Genomic DNA, 21,370 nt, shown 5'->3' on the forward strand with positions numbered 1-21,370 from the left:
GGAAGCTGTAGACCCACCTGCACAGGGAGGAGTCCAGACCCAGGTCATACAGCTTAGAGGCCAGTCTGGAGGGGACTGTGGTATTAAATGCTGAGCTGTAGTCAACAAACACCACTCTCGCATAGTTTCCCTTGCCAGTGTCCACATGGGAGAGGGTCTTGTGATCAATAGTATCAAATGCAACACTTTGATCTAGCAGAACAAGTATAGAGACAAGTCCATTGTCTGAAGCCATGAGGATATCGTTGGTAACTTTAATAAAAGGAAGGATGGAAATTGGTCTACAGTTGGATAAAACATCTGCTTGCACGATGAACAGTGTCCTGGCTGAGAACATCACGACCTGGTATGCACAGAGCACTGCAGAGGGTGGTAAAATCAGCCCAGCGCACCACTAGGTCAGAGCTGCCAGCAATCCAGGTGCCTTCCTCCTGCAGCGCTGCTTGCAGGTTTCTACCCACAAGCCATCAGGCTACTGAACTGCTGAACTGCCACACATACACACGTGCACAATCACACTTGATTCTGTTTTTATATATTTAATTTATTTTGTCACATATCTCTTTCATCCTTTTCACCCTTTTTTATTCTACTTTATTCTACTCTATTTTATTTATTGTATTTTGCTTCTGTGAAGTCGAGTGGTCCCTATGCTCCAAGAATTTCAGTACTGGTAATGATGCTGCATTGTTACCATTGGTATCTGACAATAAAGAATCTTGAATCTTAAATCTTGGATCTAGAGTGGGTTTCTTAAGTAAGGGTTTAATTGACCTTTGGCTAAGCCCCGCCCTAGAATGTAGATTGACCAATCACAGCCAAGAGAGCTCCCACAGGGGTCCGACACTTTTTTCACAGCGCTCCATTGACTTTAACGCAGGCGTCTCATATTTTCGGTCTCGGCAGGCTATACTGTCGGTATATATCCAGCATCCAGGGTATGGATAAGCCCAATGATGTGCGCGCAAAACCCTGTGGAGCTAACCAAAACATCACCGTTACAGCTTAAGTTGCATAGTTGTTGATACGCTAGCACACGCTGAAGAAATACAACGTTATACGTGCGTAACGTTAGTCCGTTTGCTTCGTAATAACGATTATAGAAGTGAATAGAGACGTACCCAGCTTTGCATGAACAGTGTTGCTCCTTGATATTGATACCAGAGCCTTATAGATAACCAGAAAACCCGAGCCCATAAGAGAATGTCGGACGTAGCAACAGTAACTGAGGGGGGCGGGGCTTAGCCAAAGGTCAATTACAGCAATCTTGAAACACTGAGGCACATATCCTGTTAATAAGGATAAATTTATCTGGTTTAATAAGGGGGTGTTAATTAATGGAAAAACCTCCTTGAGCAATTTAGTTGGGATGGGATCTAGAAGACAAGTTGATGGTTTAGACCATGGGTCTCCAACATGTTGATCGCGAGCTACCAGTAACTCGTAACCCCTTTTCAAGTAGCTTGCCAAAGGCTAAACGAATCTACATAAATTATTTACCCATCATTCATTAATTTTCATTCATTCATCTTCTGTAACCGCTAGTTCCTGTTAAGGATCGTGGGGTCTGCTGGAACCTATCTCAGCTGTCATGGGGCAAGAGGCGGGGTACACCCTAGACAGGTCGCCAGTCTATCGCGGGGCTATTTACCAATCAGTTTTCAATAAAAAAAAAAGCTGTCAAGCTTGATGAGTCAGTGGTTATGTGAGCAGCAACCATGGCCGCAGCAGGTACCCATACTGATAGGCAGAAAACTTTTTCTGCAGGTAATGTGGCGGTAGCTGCCTTCCTTAGTCTCTGTGCATGTAATTTCAGATTTCTCATGTCACTGCATTTACTGTTTGTCTGCTAGAGGTGTGCGATACCGCTACATTTGGTATCGATCCGATATCAAGTAAATACAGGGCTAGTATCGCCGATACCGAAATCGATACTTTTTAATAATTACGGTGGATGCATTATCAGTCTGAATTCATCTAAAGCTGAATGAATTTTCATGACATTTAAGTGTTTTTGTGATTTGCCTTTTGAATTATTAATCAGTTAAAATCCAGTACAGAATTTGGGCAAAGTTTATAAGTAAATAGAAAATACTTTATCACAATAAAAGTTTTTGTTCAGAAACAACACAAAATGATCACTTGAGGACAAATAAAAACAAATTATTTTTCAGGCAGAGTGTTCAGAAAATACAATTATAAGACTAAATCTCTCCCTTCATTGCACTTCTTTCTGGATTTGGATGTACAAAATTTTCACTCCACAACAAATATTATAAATAATGTAAGGATGTGTTTAGGAAGTACAATACAATAGAAAAATAAGGCAACATTTCTCCCCTTTAGTGCACTTTTTTCTTCTTTTCAGAGATCTGTCAGGGCCAGGGGGCTGGGAATTTAAAAAATTTTTCCATATGCTTATACAAGTTTGCTGTGTTACCACTGTATCTTACAGCCTTTTGACAAATAGTACAACTTGCTTTCGTTTCATTTTCGGCCCGAAAATTTAACCAAACAGCCCTACTCTTTCTCTCTGCCATTCTCCTGCTCCGTCTCAGCGTTGTGTGTAATGCGTTGCTGCTGGTCGGGCCTGGCTGGTAGCGGTGGGCGGTGTTCGGTCACCTGGCGTCGCGGAGTCACGTGACGGTACAACAAATACACGAGGGGGGAGGAGCAAAATGAGTCTGCTCTGATCTGTGACAGCAGCGGCATTTAGACAGAGTCAGGTCGCCTCTTTAATAAAACGAGAGAAACTGAAACTTAAGTATCGATCAATCTCGATACCAGATACCTTTAGAAGAACCACTGCTGCTTTGCGGGAACTATCCAGTAGTGCACCGTGGTTCTGCTTTGCTTAACTAAATTGCGAGGCTTAGCAATCAGTTTTTATTTCGGTGTGCTTTGGCCGTCCTGCCGAATTGCTCGCTTTGTCGTTGGGTTAACTCCTTTATTTTGGTTATTCATTTATCTATTGGATACTGGGGGTTCATTGTTTTGCTCAAGGACACTTCGGCATGTGGCACATTCCGGGAATCGAACCGCTAACCCTCTGGTTCGTGGACAACCCGCTCTACCTACTGAGCCACAGCCGCCCGGCAGAAAGACCTAGGATGCGAGCAGAATGATGAAAATTGGCTAATAACATTAGCAAATGCAGGAAAATGTATAAGGGAGGCTAAAGGGAGATTTACTCAGTACAGAATAATTCATAGGTTTTATTTCACCCCGTCTAAACTTTAAAGAATGGGCTTGCTGGTTAATAATTTATGCTGGAAATGTCTGGAAGAGACAGGAACATTCTTACATGCTATCTGAGAGTGTAAACTCATTAACCCATTCTGGTAAAAAAGTAATTGGATATATAGGGAAATGGGTGGGGTTAACAGTACCTGTATCACCAAGATTATGCCTACTGGGAGACCAAACAGAACTGCCCAATATATCAAAATATGACCTTGTAGTGATAAAGTTGGGGGTCGTTACAGCAGCCCAAATGATTCTCAGGGTCTGGAAAAGTACATCCTCTCCAGATGTTCGTGGGACCGCTTTCTCAATTGTAATACTGTTGTACTGTGATGATTTGACTGACTGTACCATTGTGAATGTAATTGTTGAATGTTTAGGTTGGTTGTTTTAAATATGAGCATTTATCACTGGCCTTTTTGTAACTGAAAACAATACAGTCTGTTTATTTTACATAAATAAATAAGAACTTTAATGACAAAAAAGTTGGAAATCGTATGTAAATTTACTGCAACTATTTTTCATAATTTTTTGATTATTATGTGCAATTCTTGTCTATTTGTTTTGTTTGAGTTATATATTTTTTTCATTTTTGGCAGCTAAGTTTGGTTTTGTAAATTTGGTTGCTGCCATCCTGAAGTTGTTTTTTATTGGTTCTTTTTTTTTTTGTATTTTTTTTGTTGATTTATATTTTCCCCTCTCCTTGCAGGTGCTGGTGGTGGCCCTGGTGTCCTGGTGGTGTTGTCCTCTTCCGTGACCCTTGGGTTTTTATTTTTTTGTCTCATCTTCCTGGGGTCCTTAACTCCTCGTTACCCTAGCCTCCCCACTGGCAAACTCCAGTCCTGTTGTTGTTCCCTTAAGTTGTGTTTTAGAATAGATATTTCATTAAAATTTGTAATAAAGTGTTTTAACTGGAACCAGGTCTCTCGCTCCTTAAGTGAAACGAACCTGAATGCCTTCTGTTTTGGTACCAACTGCATAACTATTTCCTTGGGCGAAACTCCCAAGGAAGCATTGTCTGGCTTGATTGGTCATTTAAACCTTTACCAACTGTACCCCTCCCCATCAAACGTGTGTCGCCACACTTCAAAGACAACAGTCTCTGTTCACCAAACCTACGAAGAAGGCCAATGTAGCAACAGAGGCCTCGTTTAAAGTGGCGCACATCTTAATGAAACACTAAAAGCCCTTCAACTGATGGTGAGATTGTAAAGGAGGCGATGGCTGTGGTGGATGAAATGTTATTCGGAGACCACAGAAGTTCAATTCAATTTTTTTTTTATAGCGTCAATAACAATACAAATCGTCTCAAGACGCTTTACAAAAACCCATCCTGAAACCCCCAGAGCAAGCCTGAAGGCGACGGTGGCAAGGAAAAACTCCCTTTTAACAGGAAGAAACCTTGAGCAGAACCCAGCTCATATGGAGGAACCCATCTGTCTAAGGCCAGCCGGGTACAGACAGAAGAAAGAGAGAAGAGAACAGCAAGATAAACATACATCTGTCATAGATACACACAAGACACAAATTTTGTCTGCTATTGCAGATGTACAACTTGGTGCAAACACTGTGGGAAGGAGAGTGTCTGCGCTGTCTGCGGATGTGATAAAACAGCTGGAATCAGACGTGAACAGATGCAAATGTTTTCAACTTAGTGTGATGAGTCTGACTCCAGTGATACAGTGCAGCTTGCTGTTTTCATTTGGATGATGTTTGACTTTTCCACCAAAGAGTTTTTGACCTCAATTCCACCAAAAACTATAACCAGGGCTGTTGATATTTACAATGCAGTGAAAGACTATTTTGTAGAAAAAGATACTGCTGTAAGATACTGCAGCGCTTTCTTTCCTTTCTGGGTGAAATCAGGGCTTTTATGGAAACAAGGGAGGCAGATACCATCGCATTATCTGATGCAGGGTGGCTGCTTGATCTTGCTTTTTTTTTAACCTACCTCAACCTACAGTTATGAGGCAAAAGATAAAAATATATCTGATATGATCAGTGCTGTTAAGGCGTTCAGTGCAAAACTGTCACTGTACATTCAGCAGTGAAAAACAAAAGGTTGCAGCACTTTCCCTCTGTCGCACAGAGTCACACAGGAGCAACCAGTGTTTTAAATGTTTCCAAGTATTGTGTCCTCTTGTCAAGGCTTGGACAGGAGTTTGCAGACCGATTCAGTGACTGAAAAACTTGAGCCCTGTGTGACATTTATGGCCAACCCCTTTATGGATGTGGACATAAGTGAGATTTCAGGACAGATGGCTGAACTTATCTATGTTAATCCTGAAGAATTGGAAATTGAGGTTATAAACCTTCAAAATAATGTGTAACTTAAGTGTCAACAGCATTCTCAAATGCTGTTGACACTTTCTGGATCTTAGTAGAGCCAGATAACTATAAGAATATTCACCAAGCAGCTCTTTGTTTGGGTCTACATACCTCTGCGAGTCAGCCTTCTCTGACATGAATGTAATGAAATCAAAGTTCAAAACAAGACTGACAAATGAACATTCAAATGATTCCATAAGAGTGAACCTAAGTGGCTACACTCCAAAATACACTTCTCTCGTTGACTTCATGCAGTGCCAGTCATCTGAATACATGTTACATATACAACTGGAAATGTGAATACTCATGGGAAGTGATATAGTGACACGTGGACAGATAACAAAATGACAAGTGAATAAGTAAGAATATCAATTTGCAATTGCATTGTTTTGTTTTGAAAGCATTCAGGTTTTCAGCTAGAAGGAAATGCATACTGAAATACAAGATGCAGATGAACAAAACAAGCTTATTCAGTTTGGTTGGGTTGAAATAAGCTATTTCTAAAAATTAGGAGCCCTCTGCCATTTTCATTTTGTAAAAGTAGCTCTCAGAAGAAAAAAGGTTGGTGACCCCTGGTTTAGATCTAAAGATCTACTGGAGAGAAGGATTCCAGATAATGATTAGGTCTTACAAAAGTTTGTAATGCCACTGTACTTACATCTTTGACAGCTGTCGGAATGATGCCTTGAATGTTTTCTCTAATGCCTACAATTTTATTAGTAAAGAAGCTCATGAAGTCATTACTACTGAGGGCTAAAGGAATAGATGGCTCAACAGAGCTGTGGCTCTTTGTCAGCCTGGCTACAGTACTGAAAAGAAATCTGGGGTTGTTCTTGTTTTCTTCTATTAATGATGAATAATATGCTGTTCTAATATTATGGAGAGCTTTTTTATAAGTTGTTAAATTATCTTTCCAAGCTATGTGAGCTTCTTCAGAATTAGTGGAATTCTGCTTTGAACTGCGCAACTGTCAATTACACAGACTGTCCTCCTCTACAGAACGACCACAGTTGTCGTTTTTCCTGCACCCAGATTACGACCCAGTGTTACGTTTGGGGGTGAGTAGCCGCGCTGGTGCCCTCTAGCGGCATCGTAATAAGCAGGCTAAAAGCTGTTTTAATTCCCGCTCTATAGCTGTTAATACCTCACTTTATTAAGTTTTAATATTTTTTCATGCTAGAAAGTAACGGTGTAGATCCCCAATATGTGATCAGTTTATCCAAATAACGCCTGGTTGGAAGTTTGCTCCGATGTTTTCGGAGAAGTGAAGCGCCACCTGTGGCACCGGGGGCGGCGAGTCATCTCAGAGACGAACGGCGGGCCTCCTGATGTGATCCGCCGGTCAATCTCCGTCGTCATCCCGGGGTAGAAACGAGCCGATTAGTGTAAAAATACTACCCACATCCTCAAAGTGAATGCTAGTAATGCCGTATTACTCAATGCATTCGTTAAACCTGGTTGACGTAGTTGGACTCATTCCAATCCTGTCTATAGCTGTCTGCCGTGGATTGGCTGCGTTCGGTTTCTGCCGCCCAACCAAGCTACAGCAAAGCTTCATAATATTTTCAAATAAACGACTAAAATGCAGTGTTGTGTATCATTTCTTAACTTAAAGCAACTATAATCACTGCCGTTACAAGTTCGGCTGTAGTAAATATTTCATGTGTTCAGCAGATAAACCAATCCAAACCCTGCCTACTGAAGCGGGAGAACCAAACTGCATTGCTGTTTGGCGTAAATCTATATTGCGCAGTTCTAAACACACCCTAAATAAACTCTCTTTACTTTTTCTTTACATATATCGACTTTAAGCAATGTCATCGCTAGTTCGACAATACTAGATATTCGATGTAATCAGTATATATATCTTTTTACAACCCTATTTTAGCATATATGTTTGAAAACTGAAAAAACTACAAATACCACGTGACTTGGTATCAAGCTCTATGTCGCAGCTCAAGGGATTTGTAGTTTCTACCACGATTAGTGATTTCCTTGAATAGGAGGTTATAAATAATAAAATGAATACATAGCCGGGGTTTAAGGGTGTGGGAAACACATTTCTTACCAGAATTTAAGCATATAATTGTCAAGTGGGTGAAAAGATACCATTTTGGACAGCGCTCCCACTTTCTGTCTATATCCACTAGGTATAGTCACACAGGCACAAAAGGCAGAGTTCATAAGCTTTCTACAGCACTTTGTCCCATGTCTATAGCCCCTTTTGATGCAGAATTACAAGCCTTCAAAAAATCTCAGAAGTCAGGGTTCAAAGGTCAATAGTTCAAAGAAGGAGTCAGTTACAACCCCTAAACTAAGATGTTATTCCCCACGTTGAGACCTTTTCAACAATATCTTTATTATAGTCCTACAACAAAGTATGGATTTTCACATTTCATGAACACAGCTGTGCTCAGGCTTAGATTCAGAGAGCCTTTTGAGGACTTAGCCCATGATACAAGTATTTTTTTTAAACAATAAGAAAAAATCATGTAATCATATCTGACTGAATTAGTAATTTATATTGTATCTGCTCATTTGTTTTTGCCAATTAATTCCACCAGACATCTTGAACCCGTGTGTAAACTAACATCACTACAGCTTTTGTCAAGGGACTTCGAGTAAATCAGTTACACATACCGTTGTTATGATGTCCAATAGGTCATTTCTGACATCTGTGTGTTTCAATGAAAAAACAGCATCTCAACAAAACACTAATGAGGATATGCGACAGAGGCATTCCTTGATTTCAGAATATTGTAACTTCTATCCTCACCTATGGTGTAACTACAGATTCACGGCTTATGCCTTTAACAATAAATGTTAATCAAAACTAAATAAATTCTGAGTAATTAACAAGCAATATAAGCACAAAAAATCAGCTGATGGGTAAGAATGTACTTCTCGATGACATGGGCTTGTCTTTTATGCTGGCTAAGCTACTGTAATGGGTGTGATTGGATGAAGTTGTCTGTTAACCCCTCACCCTTTTTTAGTGAAAACAAACCTATTCAGGCTGCTAATTTATAAACTGTAAACAATCGTGAAACTGAATTGAATGGAAATGAACACAGACAGAGACAGGTGGCAGGTATTTTATTTTAAAACATTACCAGACATTAACATTTATCATTCATGTAGCCAGGGTGGTTAGCACTGAAGCCTCACAGCGAGAAGGTGACCGGTTCGAATCCATGGGCCGACTGGGCCTTTCTGTGTGGAGTTTGAATGTTCTCCCTGTGTCTGCGTGGGTTCTCTCCGGGTACTCCCGCTTCTTCCCGTCGACCAGAGACATGCTGGTTAGGTTCATTGGTGATTCTAATTGGTCGTAGGTGTGCACGTGAGTGTGAATGGTTGTCTGTCTCTCTATGTTAGCCCTGCGATAGACTGGCGACCTGTCCAGGGTGTACCCCGCCTCTCGCCCGATGACAGCTGGGATAGGCTCAGCAGACCCCGCGACCCTTAACAGGAATAAGCGGGTATAGAAGATGAATGAATGAATGAATTCATGTAGCCTGTCTCCTCAAAGATCAAGCAAAACAGATCATAAAGCAAATATATCAAAGAATATATAATAACTGTCAGTCTCCATAACTGGCATACAACACAGCAACAACAACAAAATCACTATGACACAGTAACAGTCTATTTCAGGATGTTACCTTTGAATGTTGTCTTTTGGCTCCCAGGAGTTTTTCCACTTTGTTCCACTGCAAGACAGACAGATAGACAGCATTAAGTATTACTGTTAAATTGCTTTAAGATTATTGGAAAATGTACAACGACACATTCCTCAGGTATGCAGATATTTTGTAATCATAATACCTGGCTATGTATGCAACAGCCTGTATTTGAAGATGACGCGATAAATTAGTGTAGCCAAGTTAGATAAAAAGGTGCATTATGTAACACAGTATGCATGTAGTACACAATCTAGTACATTGTGTACTACTTCACACTTTAAATGATCCAATGATCACTCTGACCTGTCATGAGGGCCTCAGGTTCTCAGGGACCATGCCTGATTTCAGACATAGGGCAGTTATATATTAATATATTACTTAACTACTTCAACAAACGCTTTCTCTTCAGAACAATAGATACTGTGATTGGTAAATTAAATATGTAAAGTATGATAATAGCATTTGAAAATCGGCTTACAGGCACCAATGGACACCTGTCTTATCTGTCTGTCCTTTTCCATTCCAGGTTTTCACTTTTTAAACAACTTTATTTAGCTTTAGCAACATGGTTACAAACATGATATTCACCTGTGTATGTCCTGGCGTCTTCTAAAAGTCATATTTACATAACTGTTATCATGATAGCTAGCTAGCTAGCTACCTTTAAAAAAAATAACTTTATGCTAGTTGTTTTAATGTAACGTTAGCTCTTATAACGTTAATTATCCCCCGTAGTAATTCTAGATAGTATACTAGAAGGCGAATCAACATTAAAACGAGCTGACAACATGTTATATTGTTCTCAAATGTTAATTAAACACATTTGCTGTAAGTGTTATAAATAAATACTGTTAAACCTTCAGTTTCTATGCCGTATGTTAGGACAAAATCTAAGGTGTGGTTAAAACAGTGAGTTGATCTGTTTACATTCTGAGAAAAGCCAGTTGAATCTAATAATGATGTAAATGAAGAGTTAAGGCGGTCACTGACATTAATACAAATTACCAGAGATCTCCAGGTAGAATAGAATAGAATAGGTCTTTATTGTCATTGTCACAAGAACAACGGAATTAAAAGTGCTCTCCTATCAGTGCATTATTAATAAAAAGAATAAATAAAAAAACATATAACAACATTTAGCAGCACAGGTAACATACACAGTCATGCACACTCAGTCATTGCATATCCATTAGAATTCGCAAAGTAACTAGAGCTGTCAAAAAGTGTAAAATGTCCTCCAACATGCAGTGGAGTGAAGCAAAGTAGCAGCCAAACCATAGACATAACTATGGATAAATAGTTAATAAAAGTAAATTAGAGTAAAACACAGTTTGATTACCCCATTCGAATATGCAATATTACAGCCCCACCTTCTTTCCTCAAACCCACATAGAAGTTCCACATCAACCATCAATCATACCCTTACACTCCCTGCCTCACCCGTGCCACAACACACCCACTCACTCATAATAAATATAAAGTGCAGTGCTATGACATTCACTATAACGTGACATTGAAGTTGATGACACGGAGGGGATACAGAGTTCAGTACAACAATGGCTGCTGGATAAAAAGTGTACTTCAGTCTAGCTGTGCGTGTCTTAAGTGACCTATACCGTCTTCCAGATGGTAGCAGAGTGAAAGATATACACACATTTTCTTGAATGAGTAAATGTCCAAGTATTATATTTCTGTTTCATTTGTTTGATTGAGTTATCTTTGTGGACTGTCAGTACTTGAAAATGTGCCGATGTTTTGTGGCATTCTTATGCAGAAATGCAGAAAATCCTGAGGGGAGCAAATACTTTTATGCGGTAATGCATGAACGAGTATGAAATAATGACTACTGAGTATTAAGTTGGTTTTCAGTAGTTGTTTACCAGTAGTTACCTCAAACAATCAGTGGTAAGTACACAAATCACACTGTAGATGAAACTCAACAGTTACAATTCCATAGTCACACAGGTATTGGAGAGTAAACACTGCCATTTATTGCACAGTAAAGATACTGCGCATGAAATAAAGTGATTCAGTTTTGGTGTGTCTGTCTGATATAAAGATTTATGGCCTGGTTGGATTTTGCTTCTGGTGTGTCCATAAATGCTGTCTCACTGGGATTGTACAATATTTTACTGTACATTATGTACAATATGTCCTGCTTTCTTTTTTGTTTGTATTTGGTGTATTTGTTTTGTAATGTTTGGGAGGGTAAAAAACTGTTTTATGTTCTGCTTTCATGCATGTTATGTTCTGCATTTCATTTCTGCTTACAGAAAAAACACAATATCTTAAAGTTTTTTGCACATTAAGTTAAGTTTCACACGGAATGATTAGAAATATGAAAGATCATAAGACTTTTTTCCTTGTGTTTATTTGATTCCTATTCAAGACACTTTGACAATAATGACTTTATATTGTTAATATAGGCTACGGAGTTTCATTTTTTTTTTTTAAACATTTTTGGTTGGTGGTGTGCCTTGTGATTTTTTTTTAATGAAAAAAATGTACCTTGGCTCAAAAAAGGTTGAAAAACACTGGGTTATTGAACATATCAGTTGTCAGTCTTTTAGCGGCTGAAAGTTCTTGTCACTGATCTTCTTCATTTATTGCGTGTAGGGAAAAGCATCACACTTCAAGTTATGTGGTAAAAAGAAACATGCAGGTAAAGCCAGCCATGTGCAGATTCAGCCATGAAAAGTATTATTTGTTTTAATCCTCTGGTTTCCCCCATTGGTTATAAGGGGTCCATGCAGGTTGTTGCAGGATCCCTATTGATTTTGTTGCAATTTTTTTTTGAAAAACTTGCACCTAAAACAAAAACTCCTCCTAGCCTGTTCATCCAATTCTCACCAACCTTGGCATGTATCATTTATAGACAAAGATAATGTTCTCAAAAGAACTTTAGCAGAGTTATTGATTACAAAGTTAATGGCTAATTTTAATTTTTACGGCATGGCACAGTATAACTCCAAAGCTAATATTTTTTGAAGTATATACCCAAACTTTATCAAACTTCATATCACTGATAATAATATGATTCTGTACATGGTCTCTAGGGGGTGCTACAAAAGCAACATTTCAATATCTCAAAAACTGCAATAGCTAACTTCATGAAATTTGGCATACACAATCTGTAACATGTTGCGTAGACGCCCATCAAGTTGCGTGACATAACGTCTACAGGGGGAAACATTTCATATGACTTTGAGACATATAACTTATGATCATGCCAAGTTTCGTGAAATTCGGGTTGTTGGATGATTCCTTACAAATTTCGTGCAATATGGTGTATAGGGGGCACTACTGGTGACTTATGCCCCTTCATGATCGCTTGCGATCATCTAGTTTGACTTTGTTGCTCTTAATCTGTCTCCAGGTTCCAACACAGCACAGACAATTTAGCCTCCTTTCCATGATTTGGTTAAACACAACTGTTAATTTGCCCTTTCAATTTCTGGTATTCCAGGACAAACTTAAATTAAATGTTTATTTTAGTTAGTTATGATCCAACAATGACAAAAAAAATGACAAAAACGGGAAAAAGAGCATGAGAATAAAAGACAATATGAAGTATTGTAACCTATTTGAAACATACACCAATCACTCACAACATTAAAACCACTGACAGGAAAAGTAAATAACATTGACCATCTTGTGACAATTCAATGTTCTGCTAGGAAACTTTTGGACCTGGGATTCGTGTGGATGTTACTTAGACATGTAGCACCCACCTAGACTAGACCAGGCACCCCCATCCCATAGCAATGACACTCCTTGATGGCAGCAGCCATCCCCAGCAGGATGCAGCCTGACACAGACACACACACAAAAATGTTTTAGGAACAGCTAAAAAAAACATGAAGAACAGTAGAAGGTGTTGACCTGGCTTCCAAATTCACTAGCTCCCAAAGTGATCATATCTGTGGGATGATCCACAGAGGCCCCTCCACTCAACCCATAGGACCCAAAGGCCTCAGAAGGCCCATGTCCATTCTCTGATGATGCACAACTGTTCTGGAGACCTACAGAATATTAGGAAGGTGATCATAATGTTACGCCTGATCGGTGTATATGAATGATGCATTTTCTTTCCTGGTGAGGACATGTTTCTTTTACTTTTTCTTTTATCATTTAGATGGAGAATTATATCCACATATCCCAAAGCCCAGGAAAATAATACTGGCAAGAGAGGCAGAGTCTGCTCCTTTTCCAAAAAAAGTCTTAGATGTTATACTTCCTTTTGACCTGTCTTATTTTGTTTGACTGCAAAATACGCAGTCTAGCGTCTTTACATCTCATCTTTGAAATGTGTGACAAGTTTAAGTCAAGTAAGCTTAGGTGGAGTGAAATGATATTCCCCTTGTCCCCTCCCTAATGTCAAAGCTCTGATTTGAAGCCACACAGTCTCACTGAGGTCACCACTTAACACTATAAACTGCAAGGCTTAACAGTGTCTTGTGTGTTGTGGACATTGGACTTTCTACAATAACACAGTTCGAGGCTTATTGTTCATCAATACGCCCATCGGTCTTTCCTTTTCACAGGTAAATCCCAGCAATGTGAGCGTCACTGCTGATTGAGTAAGCCAAGGGTCAATGTGCACGTGGAAAGTTTGGTCGGTATGGTTGTCAACGCAAAGTTCAATTAAAGTTTACTGTCTGTTTTGCAATCAGTCTGTGTGATATAGATATGACAAAAGGTAGCCTTTTAATAGCCTTTAATATCATAATTATTTATAATTATAATAATATCATGTGTGCATGATGTATCCCTACCTTCACCGAGAGTTTGGACAAGTACAGCAGATGTCTGCAGGAGGCAGGAAAGTTACTATATATCTTTTCAGAGAAAATATATGAAGAAAGGAAAAGTTTCAGATAACTCCTTTAGAGACAATGATTCTCCTCATTTTATAAGTGACCAAAGTATTTTGTTTATTACACAGTAAACTATAAAAAAATACAGCTTCTTGTTTGTCCTTTCCTGGATGATGGGCATCCCCACCTTCCTGGTGAACTGCTGAGAGGTCAGTAACACTGCACACACGCGCACACACACACCCTATAATCTTACAAGGGGACGCACCCTCTCCCTATCACTCACAGTTATTCATTTACAAATTTTGTAACTTTATGTAATGCAGCATTTCAGCGTTCAGTGCATCCATCCTGGGTTCTACCCAATGACTCATCCTGCAGCCACTATATAAAGCATTCTTTCCTGTCCCTCTGCCTTCTTGTCATCAACCAGCAATGGATACATTAAAGTTTCTAATATTGCTGTTATGGATGTGCGGCTGCAGAGCCGAACAGCACGGGTGAGTAATTTCCTAAAACTTACCAGTTAATTTAATCATTCCTAAATTAACTATTAAATAGTATGCAACATCAACTGCAATAAATAAATAAATAAATAAATGATACATATGATTAAGAATTAAAGACTGGAGTTACAAAATCTGATGATTAAGTTTCTGTTAATTTTCTCAGAATAGTTTCTAATCCTGGAAATTGACACATTTATCCTTGCACTACTCATCTAGATTTGGGTTACAGAACAGATAAACAGAGACCGTTGGGTTAATGCATGCACTACGAGGTTCAGGCTGGGTTCTGTAAAGCGTCTTGTGACAGTTTGTATTGTTATTAATGCTATATAAACAGAATAGAATTGAACAGTACTGAAATGAAAAGGCACTGATGTGAGTAGTAGAGTAATTGTCCTTGGTAATACTTAGTTATTGCCATCTACTCTCTTCACCTTTTTAGTCTGTACTTCTGGCAGACTCTTAAACTAATTTTAACTTGGTTCTGTTCTTTTTTCTTTATATATAGCCTGCAGACACCGAGAAATGCTGGTAAGTTGGTTTTAATAATGCAATAAATTGTGTGTATCTTTAGTAGACATACACAGTGGCAGGACAAGACAAGTTAGATACAAAATAGAATAAGGCCAGGCTAAATCTTTGGACTTTAGTTTGTTATTTTCAAAAGGCTTGAATCATTATCTTTTGGACAAAGAAATGTTTTGACTCCATATAAGTACTCATGCAAAATGGGAATACTCATGGGTATAATCAACATTTCTTATTTATATTCCTCTTACTTTTACAGTTGTAAGTGTAAAGTTTTGTCTGTCTATAGAGTCGTCAAAACCCACAAGTAAGAGAACAGCTGATCAGTATGTTAATACATTACCTAAATTAGTTATGACCATGAAGTAGAATTAAGAACTGAAATTAATCTGTTTAATCAATCTAATTTTTGCAGTAGTACATTCTCTATACATTGACCCCAGTTTTACCAACTACTGGATAAATTAAGCAAGTTCCAAATTAATAACTGAGACACTAGATATGCACAAAGGACCTGGTAATTCACATAAGCAGATGAAAACGGTTCACTGGTTAATCAGATGAGGACGATAAGGATTAGGCTTGACTATATGATATAAATGTTCATTGTTATGTGAATATGTGGGTTTAGAATGTTATCTCTGGTTTACAAAACCACATTTCTGTCTGAGGTATTTTTGAGAGTGTGTGTGAGCTCCAGGGGCCCTTTACAACATTAGAGGCCCTCAGAGGATCAATGCTGTCGTTGAGCTGAATCAATGTCACTGTGGCGTGGTATGGTACAGGCACTGCCATGAATGTGCCATGAACAAACTTCCAAACTACTATTAACACAGGACACTGTGAGGCATCAAAAACAAATAAAAACTTGGCTCATTGATTAATTACGACTGGGCTATAACTTAAGGTCATTTCAGCTTAAACAAAAAGAAAAACGTTGTGAAGGGTCAAGAGAAATTTGAGTATACAAAAATGAAAAGATGAAACGTAGAAGCAGTGGACTAAAAGTGGCTAATGCACTGGACAAAAACAGTCAACCCCTCTTATTACCTAGGGTTCTTTGAGTTAGTGAGTATGGTGCAAACAAGCCTTTTGCTCTTTTATACCAAAAAAAATTATAATGAATTTCTACCCAGAAATGAAGTAATTAAAGTAATTATAAAGTATATATTGTTTTCCTTTCATTTTGCTGTCAGAGCCAGTGCAATTGGCTTTCTGATTTTTTTAGCTAGCATATTGGTACTTGCCATCTCAGCGTAGAAGAGCAACAACATAACATGCATAAACTTGTAAGCACTTTTTATGCCAGATCAGCAGGACTAAATGAAATATACAAAAATGGGAAGTGAGGTCATGGAAAAGTGTCTACAAACATTTCATTGGTGACATACAGAGAGACTCCAAGAGTCATGCACCAGCAGCGTGCACTCAACCCAGTTTGCGAGGGTTTTTGCACAATCTGCGGTGAGGCTCAGCTCATCTCAGCTTCACCTTACTTGTGATGAGGATACTTTTTCAGGGATGGATTAACGGTTATACAATGTCCGCAAACCTCTTATCCAATGTCCAAGAAAAGATCAGAGTGCTTTCCTGAGTCCTCTCTGCATTCCACAAACAGACCCATTAATCATTAATCATCATTAATCTTTCCAGAACTTGATGAAATCTTATCTACTTGCCATAACCAAGCCAATTCCCCTGGGTTTGTGTGGGTTAGTTCTCATATTATCAGTGTTGTGTTGACACCTTTATGGTGGGTGGTGACAAGGCCATCTTGGCAGAATAGGTTCTATCCTGAATTTTTCTGTTACAAGAGAGCCTTATGATATCATAGCATGTCATATAGTTTTAGTATAAATAGTGTTTCAATGCAGCACATTAAGCTTGCTTAGGGTCAGGACTAAAAAGAGAGGTACATGGTCCTCAACTGAGATTACACAGCATGAAATAACACGGATATGTTATCTACTGATGGTATGAGGCATGAATAGTCATGTCCTTTACACACTATTAGATGATACCAGGCAGCATAATTACAGTGTGAGGCAGTTAGGTTCTCATGGCTTTTATAACAATGAGCTTCAAGCTTTGTGTCTGATTCACAGCGCTGTGGACCAATCATTTTGCTCTGAGGAAGTGCTGACAACTATTAGCATGATTTAGGTGTGACGAGAGTCACTACTAAAACTACTTTCAAGCATAAACGTTCTTTACAGATGGCACAGACATCTACTGACATGAAAAATACACATCTGGCTACTCCTAATGCTTAATACACACATGTATTCCAAAGTATCCAAATGTTTTGGTAGATTGAAAAATACTACTACTCATAATGTAATATAACTGTACAATATCCATGAGTCTATCTGCCAGTGTTGTGTTTGTGTTTCTCCAACAGAGCTTACCTCCTGTGACTTTAACCAGGACAGCGAACCTTTCTGCAGGTTCAGGCAAGATTCCACAGACCACAATGACTGGACCCGACATAAAGGTCCAACTCCAACACCTGGCACTGGCCCCAGTGGAGACTACCCGGATGGAAGTCAGCATGCTTTATTTTAAACATTTTACTTCTGTACAACCACTAACCCATTCCTGTTGTTCATTTAGAGATCTAATGTGGAAACACATCTGTGCCATTCTGTCTGCAGATGGCTTCTATATCTACCACGAGTGTGACAATGTGCCTAATGGACAGAGAAGTCGTCTACTCAGCCCTGCCATTTCCTCATCGGCCTCTCAGATCTGTGTCCAGTTTCACTACTACATGTATGGCTCAGACCATGCCAATGTGCTGAGGGTTCTGGTAAAAACACCAAGTGGTGAGGAGGAGGTCTGGAAGAAGACTGGTTTCCAAAGCCCATCCTGGTTGAAGGGCTCTATCACTGTTCCCAATCCCAGCAATCAGGACATCACTGTAAGTGTTAACTTATCTCTGCAGATGTTCAGTTAACAATTGAAGGAACAGTATAACAGCTTTGAACAAATAATCATAAAGGGAAAATCCTGAACACTCCGTTGCATGTAATTTCAGACATAAAGTTAAAGAATTAGGGCTCAGATAGAATTGTTTAAACATTCAAAATAAGAACAGTGAAATGGATACATATGAAGAAAAAATGTTTACAGTGACCTTGGAAGTGAATGTAAACTTTATTAAGGTTAATGTGTATGGACGATTGGCAGAGGGCATTTTAAGTGCTGAAAGCCTGTTATTGCAGAGGGGATGTCTCAGACCTTAATCAGTGCACAGAGACAGATGAGATGAGGGAGAGATGTACAACATGTGCAGCTCTTATCTCTACAGATTTAAGATTGTTTTTATAACAGTCGTTGAACAAGATATTGCTTAGGTTGAGACACACCCCAGGGTGGATCCATGATAAAGACCTGCTGTTTAGCACGTGTTCAAAAACTCTCAAGCAATCGGACTCTGAACAATAAACCTGAACCTTTGTTTTACAATTGCAGTTACTGTTTAGTACTTAACCATTTTGATATCATCCGTGAAAAAAAAAACATGAATTTCCATTACCTAATGGATAGTGTCACAGTTAGCAGAGCAGTAATTTACCAGGTTTGTTTAAAAGGTGGCCATGCTGTTGCCGTTACAGTACTGGCATGGTGTTAAAAAGAAGTTTGAAGGTAGGTCTGGTTATGGACATTTTTAATAGGACTCATATCTATAAAATCAAGTTTTGTTATCGCCTTGCTGCCTTGCACAGTATAGGCTGGTGACTAATTCTTGCTGTAACTGTAGAGGCTGACAACCTACAAAAGAAAAGACAAAAACAAAGAAAAAAAGAATACATTTAATTTAATTTAATTGTGGTGGAATAGTGGATATTAAAACCACAAAATGACAAGCACACAGTTCAGTAAGAATAAATGAGTTTGTAAGTAGTGTGTGCACACCTTTGCAGTTGTTGTTGACCACTCTGTGCTAGTGTGTAGTGCTCTGTGTAGGGTTAGTGTTCATAGATTAAATAGTTAAAAATAGTAAAAATTACAGTTTTGAAGCCAGGGTTACAGAATGAACAACACCGTGGCCCATGGTTGACCTGTTGCAGTTTCACTGAGTCATCTTTTCAGGTTTTCTATGACCTGAAAAGTTTACACAGTGTATTAAAGACTTGCAGTATTGGAGGAGATGTTGAAAATAACCACTCCACTGCAAAAATGTATGCATTAATGCTGACAAACAACAGAAACATCCCAACGCAATCATTTTTTAGGAAGTGTTTCTTTCAATTCAAATAACAAAAATGCCACAAAAAAAAAAATTAAAATAATGGGTCACCGCAGATACAACATTAGAGGAAAACTGAAAAGCTTTTCTTATTTTTATTTAAATATATATTTGTTTGTTGAATGTGGTACATCTTCTCTCAGGGTTGCAATTTGGAATTCTTGCGGGAAATATTGAATATTTAAAGTGTGTAAAGATTCTTATCCACCAGGTCATGCTATACATAAAACAAAGGGAACTGGACTTGCTTGAGAGTTCTTTGAGACATTTCACCACTCACCTAAGTGCCTTCTTTAGTTCTAACTATATGGGGATGGGGAGTTTTCATTCAATAACATCTTGGGCTAAAACTCATTTGACCAATGCCGGTTAATGACCCAATTCTCACCTGAATTGTGGAGGTTATTTGGATTAACCTGGGTGAATTTTTTTCAACTACAAGTGTGAGTACTAGACTGGCCTGCCTGCAGTCCAGACCTGTCTTCCATTGAAAATGTGTGGCCCGTTATGAAGTGCAAAATATGACAATGAAAACCCCACACTGTTGAGCAACTGGAGTCGAAAGAAATCCACCCACAGAGCTTCAACGATTAGTGTCCTCGGTTCCCAAACACTTAAGTGTCTCCCTGGGACCTCCCCTTCTTTCTGCTACACATTGTACTAATTTTAAGTGGCTGATAATTGGCAGATTTTTTCAATTTTATGCTTTTTGGGCAGCCTGGGTAAAGGTACTAGTCCACAAGACAGTACAATGAACGTAGACTGAGCACTTTTGTCTATCATGTGATGAAAAGATCAACCACCACCCCACTAGCCTAATAATATTTGGCCTGTCTGTGTACAGATTGTGTTTGAGGCCCAGAGAGGCTTCACTTCTTCCTGTGACTCTGCTCTGGATAATATCATCATTTTGGAAGGAGCATGTCCATGTGAGTTCACATACATGCATGCACACACATGCACAACCAAATGCATAAAGTCATGTTGCTGTGTCGCTGATGTCACTTATGTTTTGTCCACAGCTTGTGTTTCTGGCTGTAATTTTGACACTTTTGATGATTTGTGTGGGTGGGCAACAAATCAGAATGCTGATATGGACGGCTTTATTCAGTGGGTTGGGCAAACAGACACTGTAGGTACTGGACCTGATGATGACTTCTCTACACCTGGATGTAAGTGATACACCATCTTTACAGTTACTGTATATTGTATGTATCTGTATATTATGTTATTTTGCTTCTGATCTTTGATCTTTCTGTCTTTAGGAATTGATATCTTAAAAATTTTTTTTTGTGGTATTTAAAAAAAAATAATAATAATAATTATATAAATATATATGTGTGTATATATATATATATATATATATATATATATACACACACACATACGTGGTATGTGATACTAAGATAGTAATTATTTTTTTATTTAGTATTTGATTTATTATATTTTCTAAATTTTATTCTAAGAGTTGTTTATTTTGAATATGCAGTCGGCTCCTACATGTTGTTGGATTCATCAGAAGCTTTCCCTGGGAAAAGTGCTCAGATCATAAGTCCCCCAGTAAACTCCTCATCCGGATGTCTGGAGCTCACTTTCCACTACTACATGTATGGTACCAGCACCACCATGCAGATCAGCGTCCACACCATCAGCACGGGTAATTAGTTTATAATAAAGTTCAGATGTCACAAGGAAACATGGATGACTTGTTCATTGGGCTTGTGTTTGTTTTTTTGTTTACCAGGTGGCAGCCTTGGACCTGCTCTCTTCACGATTAGAGGGAACCAGGGTCAAGTCTGGAAGCCTGCAGAGGTCCAGTACTTGGGAATTACTACTATTCAGGTAAATAGTAGAACTCTATTCCATTTGCTGTATATTTTTGCGGATAGCCTTGGATTAATTTCTTTGTCACATTTATATGCTTTTCAGTTTGTGATTGTGGGTACCTACGGAGAAACTCCTAAGACAGATATTGCTGTTGATGCTGTGTGTATCATGTCTTGCAAAGGT

General features: G+C 38.8%; 1 protein-coding gene across 1 annotated transcript in view; it reads left to right on the forward strand.

Annotated features, from left to right (window-relative positions):
- Positions 1-311: 311 nt before the first annotated feature.
- The window catches only part of zanl (zonadhesin, like), a gene marked incomplete at both ends in the record, with an annotated part of 74,819 nt that continues 53,760 nt past the window's right edge, over positions 312-21,370 (forward strand). The window contains 8 exons of the mRNA XM_084542016.1: positions 312-372; positions 17,510-17,653; positions 17,763-18,028; positions 20,205-20,289; positions 20,383-20,532; positions 20,850-21,017; positions 21,105-21,202; positions 21,290-21,368. Of these exons, the coding sequence (XP_084398142.1) occupies positions 312-372; positions 17,510-17,653; positions 17,763-18,028; positions 20,205-20,289; positions 20,383-20,532; positions 20,850-21,017; positions 21,105-21,202; positions 21,290-21,368 (1,051 nt within the window). The remainder of the gene's footprint in view (positions 373-17,509; positions 17,654-17,762; positions 18,029-20,204; positions 20,290-20,382; positions 20,533-20,849; positions 21,018-21,104; positions 21,203-21,289; positions 21,369-21,370) is intronic.

The sequence above is a fragment of the Chelon labrosus genome (assembly GCF_963514085.1).
Source record: "Chelon labrosus genome assembly, chromosome: 1".
Lineage (NCBI taxonomy): Eukaryota > Metazoa > Chordata > Actinopteri > Mugiliformes > Mugilidae > Chelon > Chelon labrosus.